Source organism: Lepisosteus platostomus, chromosome 26, assembly GCF_059453375.1.
Source record: "Lepisosteus platostomus isolate fLepPlt1 chromosome 26, fLepPlt1.hap1, whole genome shotgun sequence".
NCBI lineage: Eukaryota > Metazoa > Chordata > Actinopteri > Semionotiformes > Lepisosteidae > Lepisosteus > Lepisosteus platostomus.
Window position 1 is genome coordinate 8,321,099 of NC_142636.1, and position 23,268 is coordinate 8,344,366.

The following is a 23,268-nucleotide window of genomic DNA, read 5'->3' on the forward strand; positions in this document are numbered from 1 at the left end:
ACTCTGTTTTCTTGGAAAGGACTGCTTGTCCAGAGCAGGCAGTCAGAACCAGACTTGGGTACCAGAAATCAGGCTGTTCCATTCCCCACGGCGGTTGCCAAAAGAGTCTCTGTGCAATGTTTCGCTTTTTTCATGCAATATGGAATTGCTGGTGTGTTTGAATGACATACCCACCCCATTTGGAATCTGTCCATGTTCTAACTGGCACAAGGCAGGGTACTCCCTGGACAGGACACCAGTCCATCACAGGACAGACACACAAACTCAAACACACACTCACACGAAGGCCAGTTTTCCCAGAGGCCAGTTAACCCACCAGCATGTCTTTGGACTGTGGGAGGAAACATGAGCACCCGGAGGGAACCCATTCAAACTAGGGAAGAGCATCCAAACTCCACACAGACAGCACCCCAGGGCCCCCAGCCTGTGACTTATTCTGTCTCCATTATTGCACTTGAAAGCTGGTCCAGTCCCTCTGATTCCAAACCCGGGATTGAACAGCCTGGAAGTTGAGAATCAGTGGCATGACCCCTGCTCCAAAACAGCAGCGTCAAGGGCTCAACACACCTGCTAGGGGGAGCAGCAGACTCTCCCATGAGGGACTTTGGCCCTGCACCCCACCCCTCCACCCCCTGCCTTCTTCCCATGGAGCCCAGCCAGCTGCCAGGGGTCCGGACAGGGAAAGGGACAGGGCGGCCAGCGGATGCAGGCAGAGTTCCTCAATCAATCAGTTCCCTAACGGCTCTGTGGCTGCCGGCCAGCCCATCCCGACCGCAGGCCAAGCAACTTGAGATGCCAGGCGGGGGCGGGGCTGACCTCACCGGTGTGCACCAGCCTTTAATAATATAGTAAGGCGGCATGCGCCCCCTGCTGGGCGGTAGTGAGGTCTGCGCCCTCTGGTTTGTACTGCCATGGCTGACGTGGTCCAGGAGCCTGTCTTTCATCCATCCTGCTCTAGCTTGACATGCACAGCACATATGTGCCCCCATCCATCCTGGGAGACGGACAACCCTCGTTTTCACACCTTCATCAGACAGGCAGAGCAGGGAGCCAAGAGGCACAGAAGATCCACTCTAGCCATTTTTTTTCATGACACATTTATTGCTTGACAATTTAACCCACAACTAATACAAGTGCAACGCAGAGTAAAGCAGCCCAGCAGGGCCCCACTATCAAGCGAATAGGGGAAAAGGGTACCTGTTAATTCTGGCTTAAAAGTTCAGCCTGACACATATTTGAACCACACAATAAACATATTTTACTCCACAAAGCCTACGATCCAGGGCGGTATCCTGACACGCACAGCAAGTGTAAGGGTTCCGTCATCTGGAGTCGGACTTCATAACGTTTCGTGCAGACAGACAATGCGGGGATTTGTCATAGAACATCAGCTGGCGGAGTTTGGGCCACACGACGGGATCAGGGGCCACACACCAGCATGGAGAAGGGCAGTGAACAGCAGGGGGCGCTGTACTGGCTCATGCGAGTTCCCATTGTGCTGATTCTAGCGGTCTTGGGTGATTTTTAGTTTTGCTCCTTTAGACAGGGGAAAGGCCGATAAGAAGGGCCAGTAAGGTGGTCAGGCCTCGACGGCGCCCCCTGTCTTTGCCAATGAGAAGCTGTGTCCCATTGGGGCTGTTCGTGTGGGAGGGCTCCCCACACACCCACTTCCATTGGCCACCCATCCCAAAATGGATCCGACTGCTGTGCAACAGGATCTCGGTAAGATCACTTTATTAGCCCTATACAATTTCTTGCATTAGGAATTTGTCTTTTCTCAGACCCCAGCTTGCTCTCCATGAGACACACAGACAGGGAGAGAAGCTGGGGGTCAGAGCGCAGGGTCAGCCATTGTACAGCACCCCTGTACCAGCTGGGGTGAAGGGCCTTGCTCAGGGGCCCAACAGGATTCCTCTGTTGGCTGTGGGATTTGAACCGGCAACCTCCAGGTGCAGATCCTGAGCCACGGAGCCACAGCCCCACCGTGGCCATGTTTGTGCGTGACTCTGGTACAGGTCTTTGATCCAGCCGGCCTCTTCATCGCCCCGATGCGGAGGGCCTGTTGGCCACACACTCGGCCAGTCACGTCAAGCGCCAGCCCTCCGAGTGAAGGAACAGGGGTCCCCGAGGCCACAGGCTGACCCCCCCTCCCCCCTTCCCCCAACCCGGAGCGTGGTGTCCCGAGGGTCCGGGAGGCCGGGACGAGTGCAATATTGGGAGGAGATCGGACAACAGTGCACTGCATCCCACACCTGCCGGGCCGTCGGAGCCGGGGGCGCGGGACAGCGCCGGGATCGCCCCAGCAGCGCCCCACGCTCGGAATACCGCACGAGGGGCGATCCGCCCAGGAACATCTCCGGATGCTATTCCAAGGCTCTGCAAAAGACAAACCGGTTGAGTACGTTTCCACGTCACAGCTGTGCACCCGAGGCACTAAAAAAAAAGTCTCAAAATATAACCCCGTTGTATATCACCTTCGGAATCAGGATTGGGATTCGACTTCATTTTCTTTCCATTGTCTTTATCGCATGCATCTGTTAATCTGGCAATCTGGTACATATTAGAATCCAGAAGGATATGCATATATTTATTCTCTGTGTGTGTAGAGAATTTCTAACTCCATGCTAAAAAGTAGCATCCTTTGCTGATGTTTCTGGTGGGGGGGGGGGGGGGTTTCTAATATTTTGGCCACTGGGTATATAAGAGCAGTGAAGCTCCTTGAGGTAACAGCATATTGCCTGTCTATTGCTTTGCATCGTGTGTGTGTGCTTGTGATGCTAGAGATGGAGGGGGCAGAGAGTTCCTAATATTGTGGCCTTAGGGTTGACCAGTGATTTCTGTCTGAATTATAGGTCTGTGTCAAGCATCCACCTGCAGCCAATAGCGCATGGCCGGTCTCTCTCAGGGTGGTGTGACAAGGGGGTGCATCGGCACCTCGTCACACTGGGGTACCTCATATTTCGGCCAGGGGGTACACAGAGCCCGCTAGAGTCTGTGATAAGTTCCTCCAGGCAGCAGTAGGTTGCCTTTCTCCAGACAGCTGCCTCTATTGATGAGTCTTTCATCAAACATTTGCTCCACGTATGTGGGTGAGGGGTTCCTAATATTTTGACCAGTGGGGTAGATGGGAGCAGCGGGACTTAAGCACGTTCAGATTGTTTTCTTGCCCATGCGCCGCCGAGCGTCACGCCGAGCACGCCGAGAGGGAACTCGCACCCGGACACAGCTGGGACCGGCTCTGTGCGAAATACGAAAACCTGAAAGCTTCTGCCCCGGCCTCTGGGGGGGGGCGCACGTTCACTGCGTGGGTTCGATTTATTCCATTGTCTGCGGCAGCTCGCGAAGAGCCACCAACACGGGCTATGATCTTAATAGCAGCTCTAAGAAAGAAAAAAAAAACAATTTATAACAGCGCAGTTCTGAACTGCGTAGTGTAAACTTCGGGTCAGGACGAAAGGACTACCGCACCAGAGCGCGGAGCCGAGTTCCAGCGCCCGCAGAGTGAGCCGGGATTATTCCGATGAGAGCTCAGCGCGCACTTGCACCGTCTCAGCCCGGCGGTGTAGACGCGAAATCGCCACTCCCGGGTCCGAAAAGTGGCCCGGCGTTATAATTTACCCCGTTGGACGCTTGTGCGTTTGTACCTGTTCAAAAACAAACTCTCGCAAACTCTGAAAGTTACGTATTCGACAACCTGACACTTTTCTGTCTGGGTGTCCACGAAGCGTTTTCTCCTTTTCGGTGGGGGCTGCTTCCCAAACAGGCTTTTGTTGTTTGTTGTTTTGTTTTTTACTTTTAATTAGGAAATGACCACACACACGCAGAAATAAAAGCAACTGGAGTGACTGACGCTACACCCCACTCGCGTTCGCGGGGGTGTGGGGGGGGAGCGTGAGAATCGGATGACGCCATTCTCACCTAACTTTTGTGCGTCCCCGCGAAACTTTTTTTTTTTTGGTGGTAACGGAAGTCTGGTTCAAGCGCGTTTTTGTTTGTGCGTTCCCAAGTCTGAAAAGAACAAACATTAGCTAATGAATAACGCAGCGACATTAAAATGGTTTCCACGGCGACGGTCTCCAGGCAACCGGGCATATTCTGTTAAGAGGCGAGCGGGGGGGGGGTTGTCCTCCTGTAGGCTGCGAGCGGACGGCACTTGCAGCGGAAAAAAAAACAAATGTATTAAACCATGTTTAGATATTTATACGATGAGGATAAGTCCTATTGTTTTATTCTGAAAATAAAACTCCCCCCACCAATGAAAGCTGCGGCTATTTGCCCGGACGCGCGCGCACAAGGCGCAGAAACTCCACAAGAAGTTTCCATCCTCCGAGAAGACACCTTACCTTTGCCTTTCGGTCCGAAGACGCAAGGGCATGTCTTTCTTTGAGCGAATGAAGTGGCATCATCCCCTTCGTTAGTTAAAAGAAAATATCTTTTTTTTAAAAAAAAAAAACAATGCCCCACCACCAAAACAAAAAGGCAGTTTCTGTCGCACAGAAGTTTCCTGCTCTGACCGGGCTCGCTGGGGCTCAACAGGATCCGAGCGCTGGCTGGCTGTCCTCTCCTGGCGCGGTCCTCACACTTGTCGGGGGGCTGAGCTGTGTGCAGCTCCCAGGACACGGGGTCTCTCGCTTTTCCCACATCGCCGCACAATAGCCTCTCCGGGCTGAATAGCCCCAGCGCGGCCCGCGGCAAGCCACGCCTCCGGCCGCAGCCACAATGCACAAAGGCGCCTGTACTGTGCTCACTGAACCGTGCGCGATTGCGCTCTCTCTCTCTCTCTTAAAAGGGCAACGTTTCCCGGGACATCTCCCGCGAGATTTTTGGAGCGCCCGGCGCTCCTGGCATCGGCTGTAACAAAACCTCACCCCCTCCCGCCGCCAGGCGTGTGAAACGAGCGCTGCCCCGCGCGTGACTTTCGGGAGGGACGCGCGCTCACCTGTCTGTCCTGTCGCTCGCCGGCCTCGCGGGTCCGTTCAGCGTCCTGCACGACCCCCCCAGCCCCAGCCAGAGCTCTGACACTGTACCGTAACTGCACCCCCCCAACACACACACCACCTCCGCCTTTGAGACCCACGCCTGACACGCCAGACCAGGTACAGGCCAGGGGAACCCCACTCCATCGTCACCTGGGCGATCTGGTCTGGGTCTCGTTACTGGTCACTGAGATGAGTGGAAGACGGAAGGCAATCAAATTTGTCATTTGAATGAACAATTCGGGCGTTTTCACCTCGCTGTGCAGGAAACATTATGACCCCCGGACCTCTATAATATTCTTCTTTTGAGTGAACCCCGGACACAGCTTATGATCGCCCGGAAGAACCGTCAATTTATGTCCTTTCCTTATTTTTCTTTTCTGTCCAGCATGTCGCACTTGTTGCATCGCCGTTAACAGCGATTGTGACACCAAGAAAAAAATAAGACCCGTCGCACAACCAGTCCGAGACGAGCGCCATCCTGGATGATGGCTGTGGCTCCGGCGCCCCCTGTTGGCTGGTCGGGTGAATTGCATTCGCCTGAGGCTCAGTTCTAGACATGACCCCCCGGCGACCAGTCAGGTTTCCTGAAACATCGGCTCTAAATAATCCGGATTAGGATGAGAAAAATCGTTTCACGGAGACTGCGTTGATGTATCGAGATGACAAACTTTAAAATCCGACTGCGGGGCGAAAAGGGGGTTCACAGTGATTCAAATCGTGCTTCTCTTCTCTAGGGTAGTTCACAGGCGAGCGGAGGAGAGCGGTTGTGGAGAGCAAGAGTCGGCGACAGACGCCACTCACATGCGGCGATACACGACGATAGCGTATTCATTTCCAAATAGAATCGATCTCGAACTACACGTTGATTACCTGTCACATTATGCATGTGTATTATAAGTCATGTAACCTGTTGTCTAAAAATCTTTTACACAATGAACTCCAGCCATGGTTATTATTCTACAGAACACCTTTAGCATCTGACTCAACTGTATTTGTACCGCATAAACATGTATATACCTAGATAGGTGCAAGACTGCTGTTCAGTTAAAACACTAAAAACTGTCTTTTTCTTGGGAACCACAATACTGATTGGATTTAATTTTAAATTATAATGTTACGGTTATCGGAAGTGATTATTGAAATATATTATATCTCTAGAGACAATAATTAACACCTGGATAGTGTCAACATTGACAGTTCTCGGGACGCTTCAAAGCAAGATAGGAACTGAGGTTTACTGGGTTGTGGCTGGGTCTGGGACTCACTGATCTAAGGAATCTGGTTTCTCGTGGTTAATTAAGTTCAGAGTAAATGATTAAGGCGTCACACTACATGACTCGACACGACTTCCAGTCGGAGAGCATGTCAAATTTACCAGGTGCAGTTGCTGAATCTCGCGGCCTTTTCTGTCCTAGAGGGTGTCAACTTATACGACAAGGATTCGCAGGGGGTGACTAATGACACGATCCCCTCACGACTTCTCATCACGGCTCCAAATCTCGTGTTGTACCGCGAGGTCGCCTCGTTTGGGCAGCCAATCACCGTGGAGCGCACCGGAACAGGAAAAGGAGCACCGCAGGAGAGTAAACAAACAACATGGAGAGCAAGCGGATAGTTGCTGCCGTTGCTGTAGCCTGTGCTCTCGTTTGTGGCGAGAAAAAGAAGAAGAGGTTACGCCGAAGAACGCGGAGTAGGTCACATTTGTTTGGTTGTGGACAATATGGTTTGACAGTTCTTCAGCGACAATTGGAGGTGAGAAGGAATTATTTTATTACGCACGTTAGCTACGAGCATCCCATCGCTGACTAGTAGAGACTGTTTATGAACTGTTATTTATCTGTTTTCTAGTTTTCCGTTGTTTGCTTTTTCGTGAACAGCTGAATGACAGGACAGGATTCAGGGAGCTGCTCCGGATGACCGCAGAGGAATTTGATTTTCTGCTGGAGAGAGTCTCACCGCTCATATCCAAGCAGGACACCAAACTCCGGAAGGCTATCACAGCTAGGGAGCGCCTGTCCGTCACGCTGAGATTTTTGGCCACAGGTTAGTAGGCTAACCTCTGGGGAGCTTCAGTAGGGTCACCGTATTTGAACATCGAAAAAAGAGGACACCCTGAGGAGCTTTCCTATTGCCTGATCTGGGAAGGGATCGGGGTGGAGAGGGTTTTCAAAATATCCCACGTTTTATGGCCATTGGTAAAGTAACTGTGATGATGTTGAACTGTGTGAAATGCATAAGCCCCCTCTGCTGCAATAACAGTATCCTCTGTTTTGCTGCCAGATTTGACAAAATAATCTGTTCATTTGGTTGACGAACTCTCTCCTGGAATTGCCTGTCTGTGTTTGTCTGAGTCAACAGGAGCGTGCAGGTGAAGTCCACCTTTATCTGCCACGGAGACAAAAGTACCAGGCTTACACACGAAACACCCAGCTTCCCAGTCTTCTCTGCCACTTCGAAAACACGGAGATAAATTTTTTAGTTCTGCTGTGAATTTACACTTTCGCATTAGCATGGTGTTTGAGGGTAGGGAAAGAGAAACAAAATAGGGAGCCTTTTCGGGGGAACGCTTGTGCACTGCATAGACTGGGTAAAGACACTGGTATTGACGCCCAGTTTCGCTCTCTCATGACATCATCATCCACTTACAGGACGAAAACTGAATGCTGACGTAGGTCATGAAGCGAACTAGAGAGGTTAAGAAATTCTTTCTCTTTCTAACCTCCTCATCCTTAAAACTTTTGTTAATTATTCTTCATGGTGATAATAATGGGAGTCTAAATCCCGGACGTTTTTGGATCTTTGAAAATTCCCCCCAGACGGAGATAGAAGGATCAAAATAGAGCACATGTCCGGGAAAATCTGGACGTTTGGCTTCAGGGACTTTTCGTATTCAAGGCCCTTGTATTTCAAGAGTAGAAACATCTTGTTTGATGCCTTTTCTTCAGGAGAGAGCTTTACGTTGTTGGGGTTCAAATACCACATTGGGAGATCCACAGTATCCGACATCGTCACAACGACGTGTGAAGCACTGCATAAAGTCCTGAAGGAGGACTATCTGAAGGTAATGCAGCACAAAGCCAAACTGACCATCCTGTTGTCAAAAACAGCAACACGTCCCTGCGTGTGTGAATGTTTCCTAGTCAACAGTGACAGGCTCTCGTGTATTTCTTTCCTTTTTTTCAGACACCAACATCAGAAGATCAGTGGGGAGCGATAGCCAAGGACTTTTATGAAAAGTGGCATTTTCCAAACTGCCTGGGTGCCGTGGATGGAAAACAGATATATATACAGCCACCGGCACACTCGGGCAGCACGTCTTACAATTACAAAGGCCGCTTCTCCGTTGTCCTGATGGGCATAGCAGATGCCAACTACAGTTTCACATACGTGAGTGTGGGCTGCCAGGGTCGGATCCCAGATGCAGGTATCTTTGCCCACTCGGACCTCCACAGAGCCATGGATGAAGGACGACTCAGTATACCACCAGCAGAGCCCCTCCCAGACACAAACACTGTGCTGCCGTATGCGTTTCTGGGGGATGATGCCTTTCCACTCCGACCCGACCTAATGAAGCCATACTCCCATAGACAGCTGGACCACGACCAGAGGGTTTTCAATTATCGACTCTCAAGGGCTCGGCGTGTGGTTGAAAACGCCTTTGGGATCTTAGCAAACCGGCTGCGTGTGTTCAGGACAACCATCTGCTTGGAACCGGATAAGGTGGCGAAGATCACCTTGGCCTCTGTCTGCCTACACAACTACCTCAGACAGTGCCGTTCTGAGGCGTACATGCCGCCTGCCCTGGCAGACCAGGAGGACACAGAACATCAGGTGATCCCAGGAAACTGGAGGAGAGATGGAGCTGGGGCACTTCTGAATGTTCCTGCGGGAGCGTCGAGCAACCCTCCCCAGCAGGCCGAAGACCAGCGTGACCGACTGAAGCACTACTTTGTCTCTCCCCAGGGGCAAGTGCCTTGGCAGGAGAGGTGCATTTAAAACTGCACTGCAAGTACAGTTAGTAAAAACAAAAAGACTTGCATCTCTTCAGCACCCCTGGTTGAAAATGGACATGCTTACTGTTTGGTGCAAAAGGTACATTTTCATGGCTGCAACTACTTTTTCCGTTCGACAATACTGAACATCATCCTTAAATGTCTTGCACCTCAACATTGTGAACATCCTGAAAAATGTAAAACAGGCAGTGTTCTCCACAAATAAACATCTTCAAAAAAATAACTCTTCTTTATAAGTATAGAATAAATTTGCACAAATAAAGCAGTTAAAAGTATAAAACACCTTTAAAACAAATACTGTAAACAAATTCGTAATGCGCTATAACGTGTAATATAATGGGCACATTATCTCACAAGTACTCATCTGGCAAACTGCTGTATAGCATTTCTGTAAAGGTTAGAGGAGGGTGTGGGTTGATGTGTTAGATGTATGTTATATTACATCACTTTTCTGCCACTGCGTCACAAATAATAAGGATTTAGGTCTGTATTCACAATATCCGTTAGTGGCTTCATTACTGAACGCGCTTCAAGCGGCTTCTGAAAGCGCTCTGCAGTAAGGATGAAGTACACAGTGAGAGGAGACAGCTGAATCACACAGCTACAATCAGGGTTTGGAATACAGTAGGAAAGCTCAGGGGCGGCAGACGCAGGACCAGTGCGATAAAAAAAATTCTGGAGAAGAAGGTTTTGAGTCGGGATCTGAAGGCTCTCGGGCGCGATCTGAGGAGGCCGTGTTCCTCAGCCGCAGACACCCCGACACGCTGGTTCCCGGCTCTTAAGCGCAGCTGTCTTGCAGACGGGCGCTGAAGCGAGCGCACAGCGGGGGCGCGCCGCCAAGCATGGCAGGAGCCCCAGTGGGTGTGGGACCCGCAGCCGCCGCTCGCTGTCGCGGGCGCATCCGACCGGCCCGCTCCGTCGTGTGGTGCCCAGGCTCGGTTCCCCTTCTCTCTCAGCTCCGCACGTTCTGAGGGGCGAGGCCCACGTCCGCCCTTCCCGGCTCTCTCGCCGGGGGTCCGCTGACAGCTGTTGGCGCCCGCAGCAGGTGTCCTTGCGGGTGATTAATGGCCGCCTCAGCCCCCCCCCCAGGAAGGAACTCCGTGAAAAAATCCCACACATGCGGTAGTGGATTTCTGCTATCCCATGTGACCATCTGACACTCGCAGATCCCTCTCCGTGCGTGCAGCCTGCAGACAGACCCCTCCGCTCCCGCCGGCCGCCGCTCTTTCTCGGTTGGGTCTTCTTTTTCTCCATTCGTTGAGTGAATTTAGTCGTATTTGTTTAAGTGAATTTGATTGTGCGTGATACAAATACTACTACTACTAATGCTAATACTACTACTAATAATAATAATATGCAAAGTGATTATTGAACGGTTTCCCAGACGCGTACGAACGCCGATAATCTTCTCCTAATAGGTTCCACCGTCCTGCACCTGCTGTCCCGACAGCCTGATGGGAGCCGCTTGGAAACCGGAGCGCTGGTGAGCCGAAGGAGCCGTAGCGGTCGGAGACCGGTAGTTCCTTGTTTTGGCTGGCGGGTGGCATCCCTACCTCGCAGCGCCCTGGCTCTGGGTTGAATTCCAGTCCCGGGGTGCTGTCTGTGTGGAGTTTGCATGTTCTCCCCGTGATCTTGTGGGTTTCCTCTGCCTGCTCCGGGTTCCCCCCTTCATCCAGACACAATGCTGGTGGGCTCATTGGCTTCTGAGGGACCTGGCGCTGGGGTGAGTGTGTGTCTGTCTGCCCTGAGATGATCTGGCGCCCGGCGCAGGGCGGACCCTGCCTTGCGCCCCATGCTTGCTGGGATAGGCCCCGGCTCCCCCGAGACCCTGGACAGGATAAAGCGTTTTAAAAAAGAAATTCTTCGGCCATTACCGTAAGGCAGAATGCAATACCCATCGTATATTAGATGGTAAAGGACCCTCCGCAAACAATCGTGCAGATTATGTATTTTTCCGGTTACAACGAACTTTATAACGCCAGAACCGCGGAGTGTTACATTTCGGTACTTTGCTACCCTGACAAAAGCGGGGGGGGGGAAATACAGACGCGTGGACACGCTCCCACGACTACATTTCACACGTCTGGCTGCCTCACGCAGCTGTGAGCCGTGGTGGATACGCGCCGTGGCAGTGACAGGTAACCCAGTAGCGCTGCGGTGCCTGCTGTCTTTGGCCATCACACTGCCCGCGTGCGTGGGAAGCCGCGTTAGATCCACGGTGCGCGGTTTAGACAAGGCAGTTATTTCCTTTCGTACAGAGCATTTTCCGGTGGAGTAACCCACGGCACTGTATTTCCTCCACGGCACGTTACGCCGCAATTCCACGGAGCCGAACCTCTATAGCGGAAGGGCCTTATCTGAGCTCATGGCGTTGTTTTTTGGTAAATTATTTTCACATCAACGGCCAGACCGCACGGTGTTATTCACCCCGCGCGCTGTGCGTTCACTGCGTGGGCCCCGTGCGTTGGATTGCAACTGGACCAAGCGCAACAAATGTTTCCAGCCCATCTCTTTTTATCCTCGGTAAGTGGTGATGGCCCACACAGGGCTCAGGCCGTGTTAACACCTTCCAGTCAAAACTGGAAGAGGCGGCGCAGTTTCTGTCTTCTCGCGTTTCCTGCCGATGAGGAATAGTTGAAGGACACAGCCCTGCCCCACAGGAGCGTAGCAGGAGCCTGATGAGAATACGATTGTAGCCAATCAGCTCTCAGATGGAATGCTAGGCCGTGCCACACACCCGCCACTCTTTGTGTAAAGAACGCCTCTCGGGGATCCCAGGTGGCTCCACCATTCTCTTGGGGGAAATGACTAGGCAGCGACTGTGCAAACTATAAGGCATGTGTAACCCCCCCCGCACGGCGTTCTGGGAAGGGCTGTTTGTGCGAAGACTGCTGCAGCTGTGCGCTGGGGTCCTGGGGCTGGGCTGCAGGCTGCTCTCTGTGTGGCCGGCCTGCCTGCCTGCGCTCAGTTTAGCAGGTGCTATTTCAGACGGCCAGCAGCAGTGCCCCACGCTTTGCTGGGGAGTGAAGGGGGTATATTTAGAGAGTAATTCTTCACCCCACCCCTTCTCTACAGCACAGGGCTTGCAGCTCTTAAACTGGATTAAAGGTCAGAGGGAGAAAATGATCAGGGTCGAATTGCCTGGGCTGATTTCTTCTTCGACAGATCCTCTCCTGTCCCCCCAGAAACGTTTGAATCCAGAACACCCCCCCCCCCCAGAAGCTGGTAATAGGCTGAGAAGTCAATTTATTTGGAGTTTTCTAAAGTAAGATGTACGCTGGTTAGTGTAGCTCTTTAAAGACAATATTTTCTTGCATCCCTTTTCCTGTTCTGTGCTGGTGACATCTCTGATTACTCCAAAAGAAAATATTTTTTTTTTCACCCTCACCTGTGTGTGAAGAGATCGCGCCAGTTTTCAAGGTATCAGCCACCTTGGTGTCAGTGCTTCTGTTTGCTGCAGAGGTTTGGTCATGGGTCATATGTCACAGGTCAGAAGAGGTCAACCCTGGGTCAGAGGAACCACAGCCCCACTGGTCACCCATAAGCCAACAGCTGAAAAAGGGGAATTCTCTGAAGCAGTACATAAATCAGGCTTTTTATTAAAAAAAAATATAATTGTTCTAACCCATGTGCTGTACAATCAAATTACAGAAGCAGAGAATAGAGGCAGATTACAACAAAACGTGTCAAATTTACTATGTTTTTTTTTTATTTTCAGCATTGTTATTGTATAGTGTACAGTTTTAGTGACCACATAAATAAACAGTCAGTTCAGAGAGTGATCGTGTGAACTCCCAGACAGAAAAAACACACGGGCAAGTTAAAGGTGCTGAATCTCTTCGGTCTTGAACAGAGGAGATTTCAGGACACCTTGACAGGAATGTTCGAGAGCCTCAAAAATGACTGATAAAGGTAGTCCAAATGGATCTATTTGGGATCAATAGTGAAACATGGTCTAGAGGAAACCAAGTGGAGGCGCCTTCAGGATTGAGGAACAGGATGCGTTTGTTTTTACACAGAGAGTGGTGGATGTTGGAAACGAACAGCCCCCAGCAATGTTATTTAAGCAAGGGCAGGGAGATCAGCACAAATCAGACAAGCAGGAAGGACAGAGGTCTTGCGTCCCTGGGCTCACTCATATTTGATTTAGCTTCGACCTTGTGCCTCTTTGACAAACAGAGAGAGAGAGAAAGTCCAAACTACAAAGCTTCCTGTCAGCCTCCATTTCAGGAGGAGAAAGGGTGACAGCAGTCTGCTTCAGCCCTGCCTTTAAAGCCATATTGACCTGAGCTCAGCTAAACGTCGAAACAAGACCACCAGGTGGACACGTGTCCTCTCCTGTCTCCCTAGCTGGACAAGGAGGCAGTGGAAATAACCGAGAGCCGAACTCTCTCGGCTCACGAGCTGGATTCTCCCATCATCCCATTCCTGGCGCACTCCTGTTGCCCGTCAAAACACCTGAAAGAACAGGACAGGAGCTGAGTTTGTCTGGTAAGTCTGGCCTGGAAAAAAAATAAAAGGATCTTAAGCATAAGTTTGGGTTTCTTTTCGGAATGATTCCCATCCAGGGCATAAACACTGCTGATCTGCCACGTGTACAATGTTGCACTGGTTACTGTGATAAATGGAAATGAAGTCTGTAAGCTGGCTTGATGCCCTTAAAAATCTTAAACTAGAGGTGGATTGGTGACAGGTCAGAGTCAGAAAGAACACAACAGAGATCAAGTGTGAGAACAGAACAGTCGAAAAAGGAAACGTATCGGAACCATTTGCACAATAGACTGTAAAGAAAAAGAAAATTCAGAAACATGAACTAGAGGACAATGGAAACTACTTGGAAGTGCTGTTAAAACTGAGAGTAAAATGACCTTTTTTTTACACAAAGGGTGGTGGGAGTGTGGAGCAAGCTATCCAACCAAGTCAAAAACTCTGTGCCGCCAGTATATTAAGACAATGTCCTGGTTCTGTATTGTTTGCAGGCTCAGCTGCTGTGCTTCTCTGCCCAGGAGGGGCAGTGTTCCCTGAGCGCAGAGATGGAGTGACAGGCCAGGCTGCTGCTGAGGGGACCTTCACCCATTCTCCAGCTGTTTGCCCTGGCACACGGCTGCTCCAGCACTAGGTAGGACACCAGCGGAGGCGTCCTACCCCCTCAGCACAAATCGAGGTACAGCTCTCCCTGGCCTCTGTCCGTGAAACCAAACCCGTTTCCCTGCTTCCTTTTTTGTCTTGTTCTGGGTGAGTTAAGCTCAGTTAAAGCTCATCGATGTCTTCGTTGAACCAGCTGATCGATTGGTCTCCCTAATGATCTCCGTTATGTCTGTCATTTTCAAGAGAGTGAGGCAGAGAGCAGGACTGTGTGTCCGCTTGGTGTAAAACTGTTGCTCCCCTAAGAGCTCTCTGAACGGCTCTTATTCTTTCTGGAGGAACGGTTCACAGAGGCAGGGGGGAATGACACTCTCAAACACAACCATGATGTTCTCAGGGCTGCCTGGGACCGGTCATTCAATTCAAGTATGTCACTGAAACAATAAAGTGAGAGGAAGGCTGAACCCAGTGGAGATTTCATACCAGTTACTAACCTTATCCTGGTATTAAGAAACTGAAATGGTTTTAACACTACCAGCAGACAGTTGAATTCAAGGGCTTTGACAGCCAAACTAACAAGTTTGAGCTGTGATTAAGTGCAGGCAATGCAGTAGTTATACAGGACAGGACTGGGAAACATTGGTACACGTGGAAAGCCAGTAGAATCTATGAATAACTGGATTTAAAGTGGAAGAGTGCTAGTGCGATCAGGAGAAAGTTCCCCTAGCTCATCCTGGTGTTTTTTTCTCTTATTGTGTGTTTTGTCTCCCTCTGGTGGACACTTCGTGCAGTGCAGCGACGGCCACTCCAGCGCCCTGTATATGGTCGGGAATGGGGAAACTCTCTGTCTCCAACACTCACGCACGCCCTCCGTGGGAAAGAACCGTTGCCATCAGCCTGGTGATCATGCAGTTGTGCTGTAAACAAGGTATGAGAAATGTTCATTTGAACAGCGCAGCAACCTAATATCTCCCTAGCTGGAGCCAAATTTTTAAAATGTGAGTTTTGACCTCCAGTCTGCAAGTTTGTGGACCAGCAACACAGAGCAAGTCTCATTGCTTGTTATGTTATCTCACAATACGACATTTGTCATGTTACCAGCAGCCTTATCACCCTGCAGCACACAGCTGTGAGCCTGGCCAGTACCTGGATGAGAGACTTCTGGGAAAGCTGAGGCTGCTGCTGGAAGAAGTGTTAGTGGGACCAGTAGGGGACACTCACCCTGCAGTCTGGGTGGGTCCTAATGCCCCAGTATAGTGACGGGGACACTGTACTGTAAAAAAAAGGTGCCGTCCTTCGGATGAGACGTAAAACCGAGGTCCTGACTCTCTGTGGGCATTAAAAATCCCAGGGTGTTACTTGAGAAGAGTAGGGGTGTTACCCTGGTGTCCTGGCCAAATTCCCCCCTGGTCTTTACCAGTCATGGCCTCCTCTCCACTGAGAGCTGGTGTGTGGGGAATCTATTGCTGCATCGTCCAGGTGGGGCTGCACACTGGTGGTGGTGGAGGGGATTCCTCATTCTGAGTGGAGTGTCCAGAAAAGTGCTGTATAAGTGTAAGGACAGATCATGTTAGCTTATCAGCGTCTGTATGCCCAGTCTTCCAGTTTCTCAGTCCAGTCCTCCAGCAACATTAACAGCTGTGTTTCAGCCCTTAAGGGGATGATCGTAGTGGTCCTCCTCGTTCTCTGTAGTCAACCGGGCAGAGCTCTGTGCTCACAGGAAGGGCCTGGGAATTCTGCGCTGTGATTGGCTGGGGGTGGCCATGTGACCGGTGCCGCTCTCTCTCTCTCTGCAGTGTGGGCGCAGTGCCACATCCTCAGGTGCAACTCGGAGTTCGTGGCCGCCACCCTGGAGCTCGGGGGGGGCCCTGGCGGCGCAGGCGGGCGCAGCACCGCCCCGTACTGCAGCGCCCTGCGCTCCTACGCCCTCTGCACCCGCCGCACGGCCCGCGGCTGCCGTGGCAACCTGGCCTACCACTCGGCCGTGCAGGGCATCGAGGACCTGCTGATCCAGAACCGCTGCCCCAAGACGGGCCCCACCGCCCCGCCCCCGGCCCGGGCCCCGCCCCCGGGGGACGCCTGCAGCTACGAGAGGGGCTACCAGCAGAGGGAGGGCCGCCCCCCCGAGTACCTGCACTGCGCCGTCTTCGGGGACCCCCACGTGCGCACGTTCGGGGACGACTTCCAGACCTGCGCGGTGCCCGGCGCCTGGCCGCTCCTGGACAACCGCTTCCTGTTCGTGCAGGCCACCAGCGCGCCTGTGGGCCAGGGCTCGCCCGCCACCGCCCTCAGCAAGGTAGGGGCCCCGTCTGTCTGTCCCCGGACCCCCGGAATCCCCCCTGCTGCTGCTAGCTCCTTGACGCTGCCCCCCCCCCATAGGTGGTTGCTGTAGATGGCACTGGCGGACCAGTAGGTGGCGCTGTTGCCTTTACACCAGACTTTCCATGCCTGTGTCCCTGTATGGTGACTGCAGACACTGTGCCGTCGGAGATCCTGCGTTTCGGATTAAAGGACGTTATTTTAACATTGATCCGATGTCCTGGCTTTTTGATCATTAAAGGTGTGTGGGTTTTTTTTTGCAAGAGCGGGGATGTTACCTGCAGAGTCCCGGAACATCACCCTAGCGTTGCACAGTCTGTAACTAATCGAATTGACTGGATTAATTAATTAATTAGATCTATTCATTTGATGGAGTGGGTCCCCTACTGTATCTAAAAGGGAATAATTAATTAACCGGGGATTATAGCTGGGATTGCAGACGTACTTTCAATGCAAGTACGTCTAGGATCAATGTTGGTTGCAGTCTGGACAACAGTCTGGACCCCCCCGTACGAACAGCACAAACGATGAAGCCCGCCTTGCCGCTCTGTGCCGTGGAAGGCAGCGTTTGTGCGGCCTTCGTTTCCGAGATCTAGCGCCTGCTCTTTTGGGGTGCGACCTCTCTCAGGCCCCCCCTACAGCATCGTAGGAGAATCTCAGGCATTAGTGCTGCTATTGTGCCGTTGAAAGTAGATTCCCAGCGGCCTTCGTGTCCGAGATATAGCGCCCTCTGGGGGCCAACTACAGCTCTGTCCCGGATCCAGATCCGCAGGCCCCCCGACCCACCTCTCCCTCCCGCTCTGTGCCCCTGCCCAGATCACCGTGATCTTCCGGAGCTCCCCGGAGTGCACCGAGCAGCAGACCTACCAGGCCCGGCTGGGCGACGTGCCCGCCGCCTTCGTTGACGGCTCCTCGGCGGCCGGGGAGAGGCGGGGAGGGCCCAGCCTGGGCATCCGCAGCCTGGCGCCCGGGCGGCACGCCGAGATCCGCGCCGCCCACATCGGCACCACCCTGGTGGTGCGGCAGAACGGGCGCTCCCTGTCCCTGGCGGTCAGGGCGCCCCGGGAGGTGGCCGGGGCCTACTCCCCCGAGCAGGACCTGCAGCTGTGCGTGTGGGGCTGCCCCGCCTCCCAGCGGCTGGCCCCCCCGGCCCCCTCCGCCCTGGCCGCCCGCGCCCACTGTGCCCGCCAGCTTCCCGCCAAGGACGTCTACTTCCAGGCCTGCGTCTTCGACCTGCTGGTCACGGGCAACGCCAGCGCGGCGGCGGCGGCGGCCGTGGCGGCTCTGGAGGACGCCCGGGCGATGGTGGGAGACCCCGAGAGAGTGCACCTCCAGCCCAGCGCCGCGGCAAGACCCCGGATTCCAGCCCTCCTCCTGCTGGCTGGCGTCCTGTGGTGGGCGTGATCAGATCGTGATGCAGACGTCGGATTTGGGGCTCCCCGTGTCCTCGACTGGTGCAGGCTGGGACGGGCCAACGAGAGCCCACAGCCTCCCCCCCTCCTGTTCAGCGCTCCCGGCGCGGACCTGCCGAAGGTTAGCCTGCCCCCAGCTCCCCTGCTGCAGGAGAGCCGCTCACCGCGAGCAATCTGCCCTGAGTCTGGGCCAGCCCACACGCCGGCCAGAGGGGCTGGCTTGAATCTTCCACCTTCGATCTCGGGAATCCCTGGCGCTCTGCGTGAAGGGACCCTGTGCTCTTCCAGTGGCTCCATTTCACATTGGACCTCTGTTCATTTCAGCACCAGCAGCCACGTCACCCTGCAGCTCCCAGCTGGCAGCCCCACTGTGGAGCCCGGCCAGCACCTGGAGGGGAGACTCCTGGGTGAGCTGAGGCCGCTGCTGGAAGAGGTGCTAGCGGGGCCAGCAGGCTCTCTTATTCGAGCCAGGAAGCTGGGAAGCATTTCGTACAGGACGCCTGCAGAAGGAGACGCGTGCTCCAGCTCGCCAGGACGCTGCCCCTGCGTCAGACACCACGAGCGCCAGCTGATAGGTCACGTGAGGGAGAAGGATGAGTCTGCCTCTCTTCAGACCCAAGGACTTCCTGTCAGATCTGCTCGCAGCGAAGCACAGATTCGTATTTCCAGCTTCTCCAGTCCAAAGCAGGCTGCGCAGTCTGGGGGCCTCATGACTGCAGTGCCGACTGTTTCTGTTACAGCCGATCTCTCACCTGCTCCATCAAACCCTCATTCGGACTGCATCCCGATTCGCTCGACTGGATGTCTGATGTCATTTTGACAGACTGTACATTTGAAGGGGTACCCGACTTTAGTATAACTTACAGTGGACCATAAATATATATATATATTTATAAATACATAGGTGGCTGCTGTAGATGAAACTGGCGGACCAGTAGGTGGCGCTGTTGCCTTAACACCAGACTTTCCATGCCTGTGTCCCTGTATGGTGACTGCAGACACTGTGCTGTCGGAGATCCTGCGTTTCGGATTAAAGGACGTTATTTTAACATTGATCCGATGTCCTGGCTTTTTGATCATTAAAGGTGTGTGGGTTTTTTTTTGCAAGAGCGGGGATGTTAACTGCAGAGTCCCGGAACATCACCCTAGCGTTGCAGTCTGATAACTAATCGAATTGACTGGATTAATTAATTAATTAGATCTATTAATTTGATGGAGTGGGTCCCCTACTGTATCTAAAAGGGAATAATTAATTAACTGGGGATTATAGCTGTGATTGCAGACGTACTTTCAATGCAATTGAAACAGTCTCTAGGATCAATGTTGGTTCCAATCTGGACAACAAACAGGAGAAATTAGAGGCACTTATGAATTAATCATACATAAATTCGGAGTCTTGTCTCTGAAAAACCCTGCGTTGTTGTTGTTTTGACTTGAGTCCCGCGCAGCCGGGCGGCCAAGGCAACACGTGCCAGCACACATTCCCAAACCTGGCGCTCCTCTGTTACGCCGCGAGCGGCGTGTCGTGTCGTGTCGTCATCCCAGTCCCGGATCACCAACAGCGTGTGCGCAAGTCTTCATTCCCGACACTCCCCGTCCCCCGCTCTTCATCACTGTCAGTCGGAAAGTTTGACTTACAGGTGATGTTTATAGAGATGCAGGGTACGAGGTGGCGCAACAGTACCGACTCTAGAAACAACCACTAGGGGGCGCCAAGTCCCCAAGGTTAGGCCACCAGCTCGCCAAATATATGCTACAGTTGTGAGACGACCGCAGTTTCAATTTAGCCTTTTTGTTTATTGGGAAAACAGTAATTTAGTAATAATACAGTCTATGCATTACGCACACAACCCGACGAAATTATACCTCTTTTTGTCAATTACCGGTGCTTATCTGGTATTAACCCAAAGCTCCGTGAAGTTGCCGTGGAAAAAGGTGATAAACTGGTCCCATTAAGCTGATAATGGGCAAAATTAGGTCATTAAGAGCTGAGCTGGAAGCAAAAAAAGATAAAAACTTGTTTTATTGTTTGAAGGGGGGGTAACTTCACCAAGTTCTAACCCAACAGGCGGGTAACCCGACTGCACTAATGTGGGTGAAAACGGTGTTATCCTGCTGGAAGATGCCCTCGGTATTGCGAGGACGGGTTATGTCCAGTATGGATCCCGGAATGGCTGCTGTGTCTGAAGACGAGCTAATCTAGATACACGAGATATTCATTTTTTTTGGTTGATGCTTTTATGCTCATTTTCATCCATTTATCTATGGGAATGTTACTGGAATAAGGCGAAGTACCCTGCTCAGAAAGTCCTGCTTAGCCACAGGGCCCCATCCCGTGACATAACATTGGACAACGTTTCAATGTTTTCTTTTAACTGTGACATAGTGCAATTCACGCGTTTACCGCGCGCGTACCCCAGCTTGCTCTCCATGAGACACACAGACGGGGAGAGAAGCTGGGGGTCAGAGCGCAGGGTCAGCCATTGTACAGCGCCCCCGGAGCAGGGGGGGTGAAGGGCCTTGCTCAGGGGCCCAACGGGGTAGGATTTCTCTGCCGGCCGTGGGATACGAACCGGCAACTTTCCAGCCACAGGCGCAGATCCTGAGCCACAGACCTACGGGTAAGTGCATTTAAAATGATAACGATAACAGTGCCTTACACAAAGGGTGGTGGGGGTGTGGACCAAGCTGCCCAGGCAATCATGTTGAAGTCGACACCCTGGGTGCTTTTGACAGACCCAGTTAGACACTATCGAACCGGCTAGATGGGGGGTGGTCTCCTGCCGTTTGTAATCATAACCGTGATCTTCTGGCTGAAGGCGCAGAGTTTATCGATGGAATACTCGATCCTATTCACCGTCAGAAATGTCCTGCAGCTGTAGGGATAACTGAATTTACATCCTGTCCCTTCAGCTTGTCTGCGCGATGTGATTGCCGGACCGTCACTAGCTGGGATGAAAGAATTAAAACGTCGTTCACGCGTGTAGTGGAACTCACTCGGCTTCGTGTTTAAACGGGTGGGAACAGGAGGTCCGTCCACCCGATATGTCTGTGATCCCACGTGTCTTATCACGGCTCCTTCAGGGTGCGGGGGAGTCCCGTGTTCCTGGACAGCGCCGGGAAAGACAAATCCGGCGGTGTCGAGACTTAAAATGAACCTCTCCCGTTTCAGTCTCGCTCTCGCGCTCCTGGGGTTCCACAAAATCCCGAAAGGTCCCCGGTTCAGGGACTGCGTCATAAAACACCGGTCTCTCTAAGGCGCAATTAACAATTAGACTTTGCGCCGCTTTCCCACCATTTGTAATCATAATCCTTTTATTTTTCCATTTGTTTCCTATCGGAAATGTGCAGGAGACTCCTTGTGGGTTGCGTGAATCCGGCCGAACCTCCTTATTGTACCCGACCGGTTCCTTCACGAGGAGAATCCGGTTTTAATGTAAATCGATCCAGTCCGTTCCGATACGGCGTATACAAGCAAGAAACCGTTTTAACAACGACCGATTCGTTTTTATTGAGGTTGAAAAGCTACAACTTCGGCTTCGATTTATCTAAAACGTGTGGATGGCGGGGGTTAAGGCAATTAACTGAGTTCGAGTGCTTCACTTTGAGTTGCTTGGTGTGGGGGTATCGAATATGTAACTGGAATTACAGAACATGGCAGCCCACTGGCGTGGGCGCAGAACCACGGAGGAGAACCGAAATTAGTTCACTGCGGACCCAAACCGACCCAACCGATCCCGTTTCAGCGTCAATAAACTGTCGCGAGAGAAACATAACTTCACCTTCTTCAGATAGTAGTCGGTTAGGGGGGGCAACACCATTACCGTATCTGTGGGACCAAAACACTCGGGAGAGGAGTGACGCAATGCTTTTCAGGCTGTAAAATCATGCCGTGATTACAGAAACTCAGAGTCCTTCCAAAAAAACAAGACTCGAAACTCGATGGTCAACCGCTAAAGTATTTTTTCCTCCCTATATATGTGTCGACATATAGGTACAGGAAAGTAAGGAAAAACCATTTAAGAATTTCGTGCGATTTAAGGTTTATCCAGCACTGGTTGCTGAGCTGAAATGTTTGGACCATCCTAGGGATGAATCCTAAGCAATTTTGGTCAAGACGCTAATATATCTTGATGATGGAAAAATCGAACATTCTCCCCGAGCACTTAATGTCTTCAAAGTGTGTTTTCACCCACTGCCTTGTCCACCAACCCCGCAATCTGTTCGGGTAGCCTCCTGATGGAACTTACATCGAATTAAAACGCGTTTCTGTGACACGACAGTGTTTTATCCCGCTTGATGGTAGATAACGAGGAACGGTATGTCTGTGCAGATCAACATTGTAATTGTCGCAATACGATAAGCCCTACTTGCGCGTTAGAGGTGCTGTACAGTAACACACTAATACAAGACAAAAAAGGAAATAAAAATCATCACATTTGCTTACAAAAAAACGAGTAAAACTAGACTGAGACATTAAAAGCTACAGTGAACGGATAAATAAAACTGTATACTGTGTATCTCTATATATACGGTTTTCCAGCTATTTCCTTTCTGAGGTTAAATAAAATATCGTTTTAAGTGGTATGAGTCTAAAGATCGTCTGAAATATTCTTAGAAGTCCGTTTCCCTCAGAATAGTTCGTTAGATTTAGCGTCACATTATATCAACATACTGTAGCGTTGTTTTCCTGTAGCTGTTGTTCTTTGAAATAAAGAATATCAATTTCATCCCCAATATCTGTTTTATCAACAGTATGTCTGATTGCAGTCTGTTAAGGTAAAGTCGTCTGAGAAAGAATCCAAACTATACTTTTTCTAAACTATATTTTTTACTTCACATTTTTTTGCCATTTTTGTGGGTGTACTTTTCACACAAATTTGTATCTCGTTGTTTGTCCCATCAGCGGCCCGTTTCGAGCAATAATGTGTACGGCTGGCATTTTTTAGAATGTATTTATCTTTTTATTTTTGTGTAATGCGTGTCTGTAAAAATCGTTGTTTGGGTGCAAGCGGGGTATCGCCTTCGAACTGTTGCGATTATAATTGAGAGTTCCCTTGGAATCCCTGAGGTTACTACGGAACGTGCCTGTTCCTCTTAAAAACATCCCGTCTGGTACATCTGGCCACTCCCCGAACAGAAAAAAAAAACGGTACAATGTGTGCAATACTGTTTTTGTGTGTGTGGTGGTTGAGAGACAAAGACGCAGGAGAGACAGGAGATTGGCTCAGGCCCGCTTGGCCACGCCCCGTCACTCGCTGAGCACTCGCCGCCGTGTTTTCCTCCATGAGCTGAACACGCGCCGCCGCCGGCCGCTGATTGGCCGAGCGCGACACAAACAGCCCGGCTCGGCCAATGGGCGCGCTGTGCACGCGGGCAGCCGAGCTGGGCATCCCAGCGCCGCATGAGCAGCCGGGGTGGAGGCGAGCGAGCCGATTCACTGGCAGTATAAAACCCGAC

General features: G+C 51.7%; 2 protein-coding genes and 1 long non-coding RNA gene across 9 annotated transcripts; 2 read left to right on the forward strand and 1 right to left on the reverse strand.

Annotated features, from left to right (window-relative positions):
* Positions 1 to 1,717: 1,717 nt before the first annotated feature.
* On the reverse strand, positions 1,718 to 4,963 carry LOC148639943 (uncharacterized). The gene is made up of 2 exons (XR_015930616.1): positions 4,344 to 4,963; positions 1,718 to 2,376 (listed from the first exon to the last, which is right to left on the reverse strand). It is a non-coding gene; the product is annotated as an uncharacterized LOC148639943 (long non-coding RNA).
* Positions 4,964 to 6,487: 1,524 nt separating this feature from the next.
* Positions 6,488 to 9,215, forward strand: LOC148639944 (uncharacterized). Of its 2 annotated transcripts, none has more exons than XM_088621546.1 (4): positions 6,488 to 6,731; positions 6,857 to 7,022; positions 7,925 to 8,040; positions 8,163 to 9,215. In XM_088621546.1, exons 1-4 carry the CDS (start codon positions 6,576 to 6,578, stop codon positions 8,973 to 8,975), a joined length of 1,251 nt encoding a protein of 416 aa, XP_088477672.1. In that variant the 5' UTR covers positions 6,488 to 6,575; the 3' UTR covers positions 8,976 to 9,215. The 2 variants fall into 2 exon arrangements, with proteins under 2 accessions (XP_088477672.1, XP_088477673.1); XM_088621547.1 differs by having other exon boundaries at positions 6,594 to 6,731; positions 6,828 to 7,022.
* A 545-nt stretch (positions 9,216 to 9,760) lies between these two features.
* hjv (hemojuvelin BMP co-receptor) lies at positions 9,761 to 18,863 on the forward strand. 6 transcript variants are annotated; one of them, XR_015930718.1, is made up of 8 exons: positions 9,761 to 10,224; positions 10,411 to 10,475; positions 13,343 to 13,483; positions 13,972 to 14,156; positions 14,869 to 15,005; positions 15,874 to 16,373; positions 17,213 to 17,929; positions 18,133 to 18,863. XR_015930718.1 is itself a non-coding variant. In XM_088621554.1 (7 exons), the coding sequence occupies exons 5-7, from the start codon at positions 14,909 to 14,911 to the stop codon at positions 17,798 to 17,800; spliced, it is 1,185 nt and encodes a 394-aa protein (XP_088477680.1). In that variant the 5' UTR covers positions 9,761 to 10,248; positions 10,411 to 10,475; positions 13,343 to 13,483; positions 13,972 to 14,156; positions 14,869 to 14,908; the 3' UTR covers positions 17,801 to 18,863. The 6 variants fall into 6 exon arrangements, 5 of the variants coding, with proteins under 5 accessions (XP_088477680.1, XP_088477675.1, XP_088477677.1 ...); XM_088621554.1 differs by having other exon boundaries at positions 9,761 to 10,248; positions 17,213 to 18,863; XM_088621549.1 differs by having other exon boundaries at positions 17,213 to 18,863.
* Positions 18,864 to 23,268: the final 4,405 nt, after the last annotated feature.

Coding starts and splice junctions, on each gene's coding strand:
- LOC148639944 (XM_088621546.1), top strand. CDS start 6,576: ATGGAGAGCAAGCGGATAGTTGCTGCCGTTGCTGTAGCCTGTGCTCTC. Junction 6,732..6,856: donor TTCTTCAGCGACAATTGGAG/GTGAGAAGGAAT, acceptor TTTCGTGAACAG/CTGAATGACAGGACAGGATT. Junction 7,023..7,924: donor GCTGAGATTTTTGGCCACAG/GTTAGTAGGCTA, acceptor CCTTTTCTTCAG/GAGAGAGCTTTACGTTGTTG.
- hjv (XM_088621554.1), top strand. CDS start 14,909: ATGGGGAAACTCTCTGTCTCCAACACTCACGCACGCCCTCCGTGGGAA. Junction 15,006..15,873: donor GCAGTTGTGCTGTAAACAAG/GTATGAGAAATG, acceptor CTCTCTCTGCAG/TGTGGGCGCAGTGCCACATC. Junction 16,374..17,212: donor CCGCCACCGCCCTCAGCAAG/GTAGGGGCCCCG, acceptor GCCCCTGCCCAG/ATCACCGTGATCTTCCGGAG.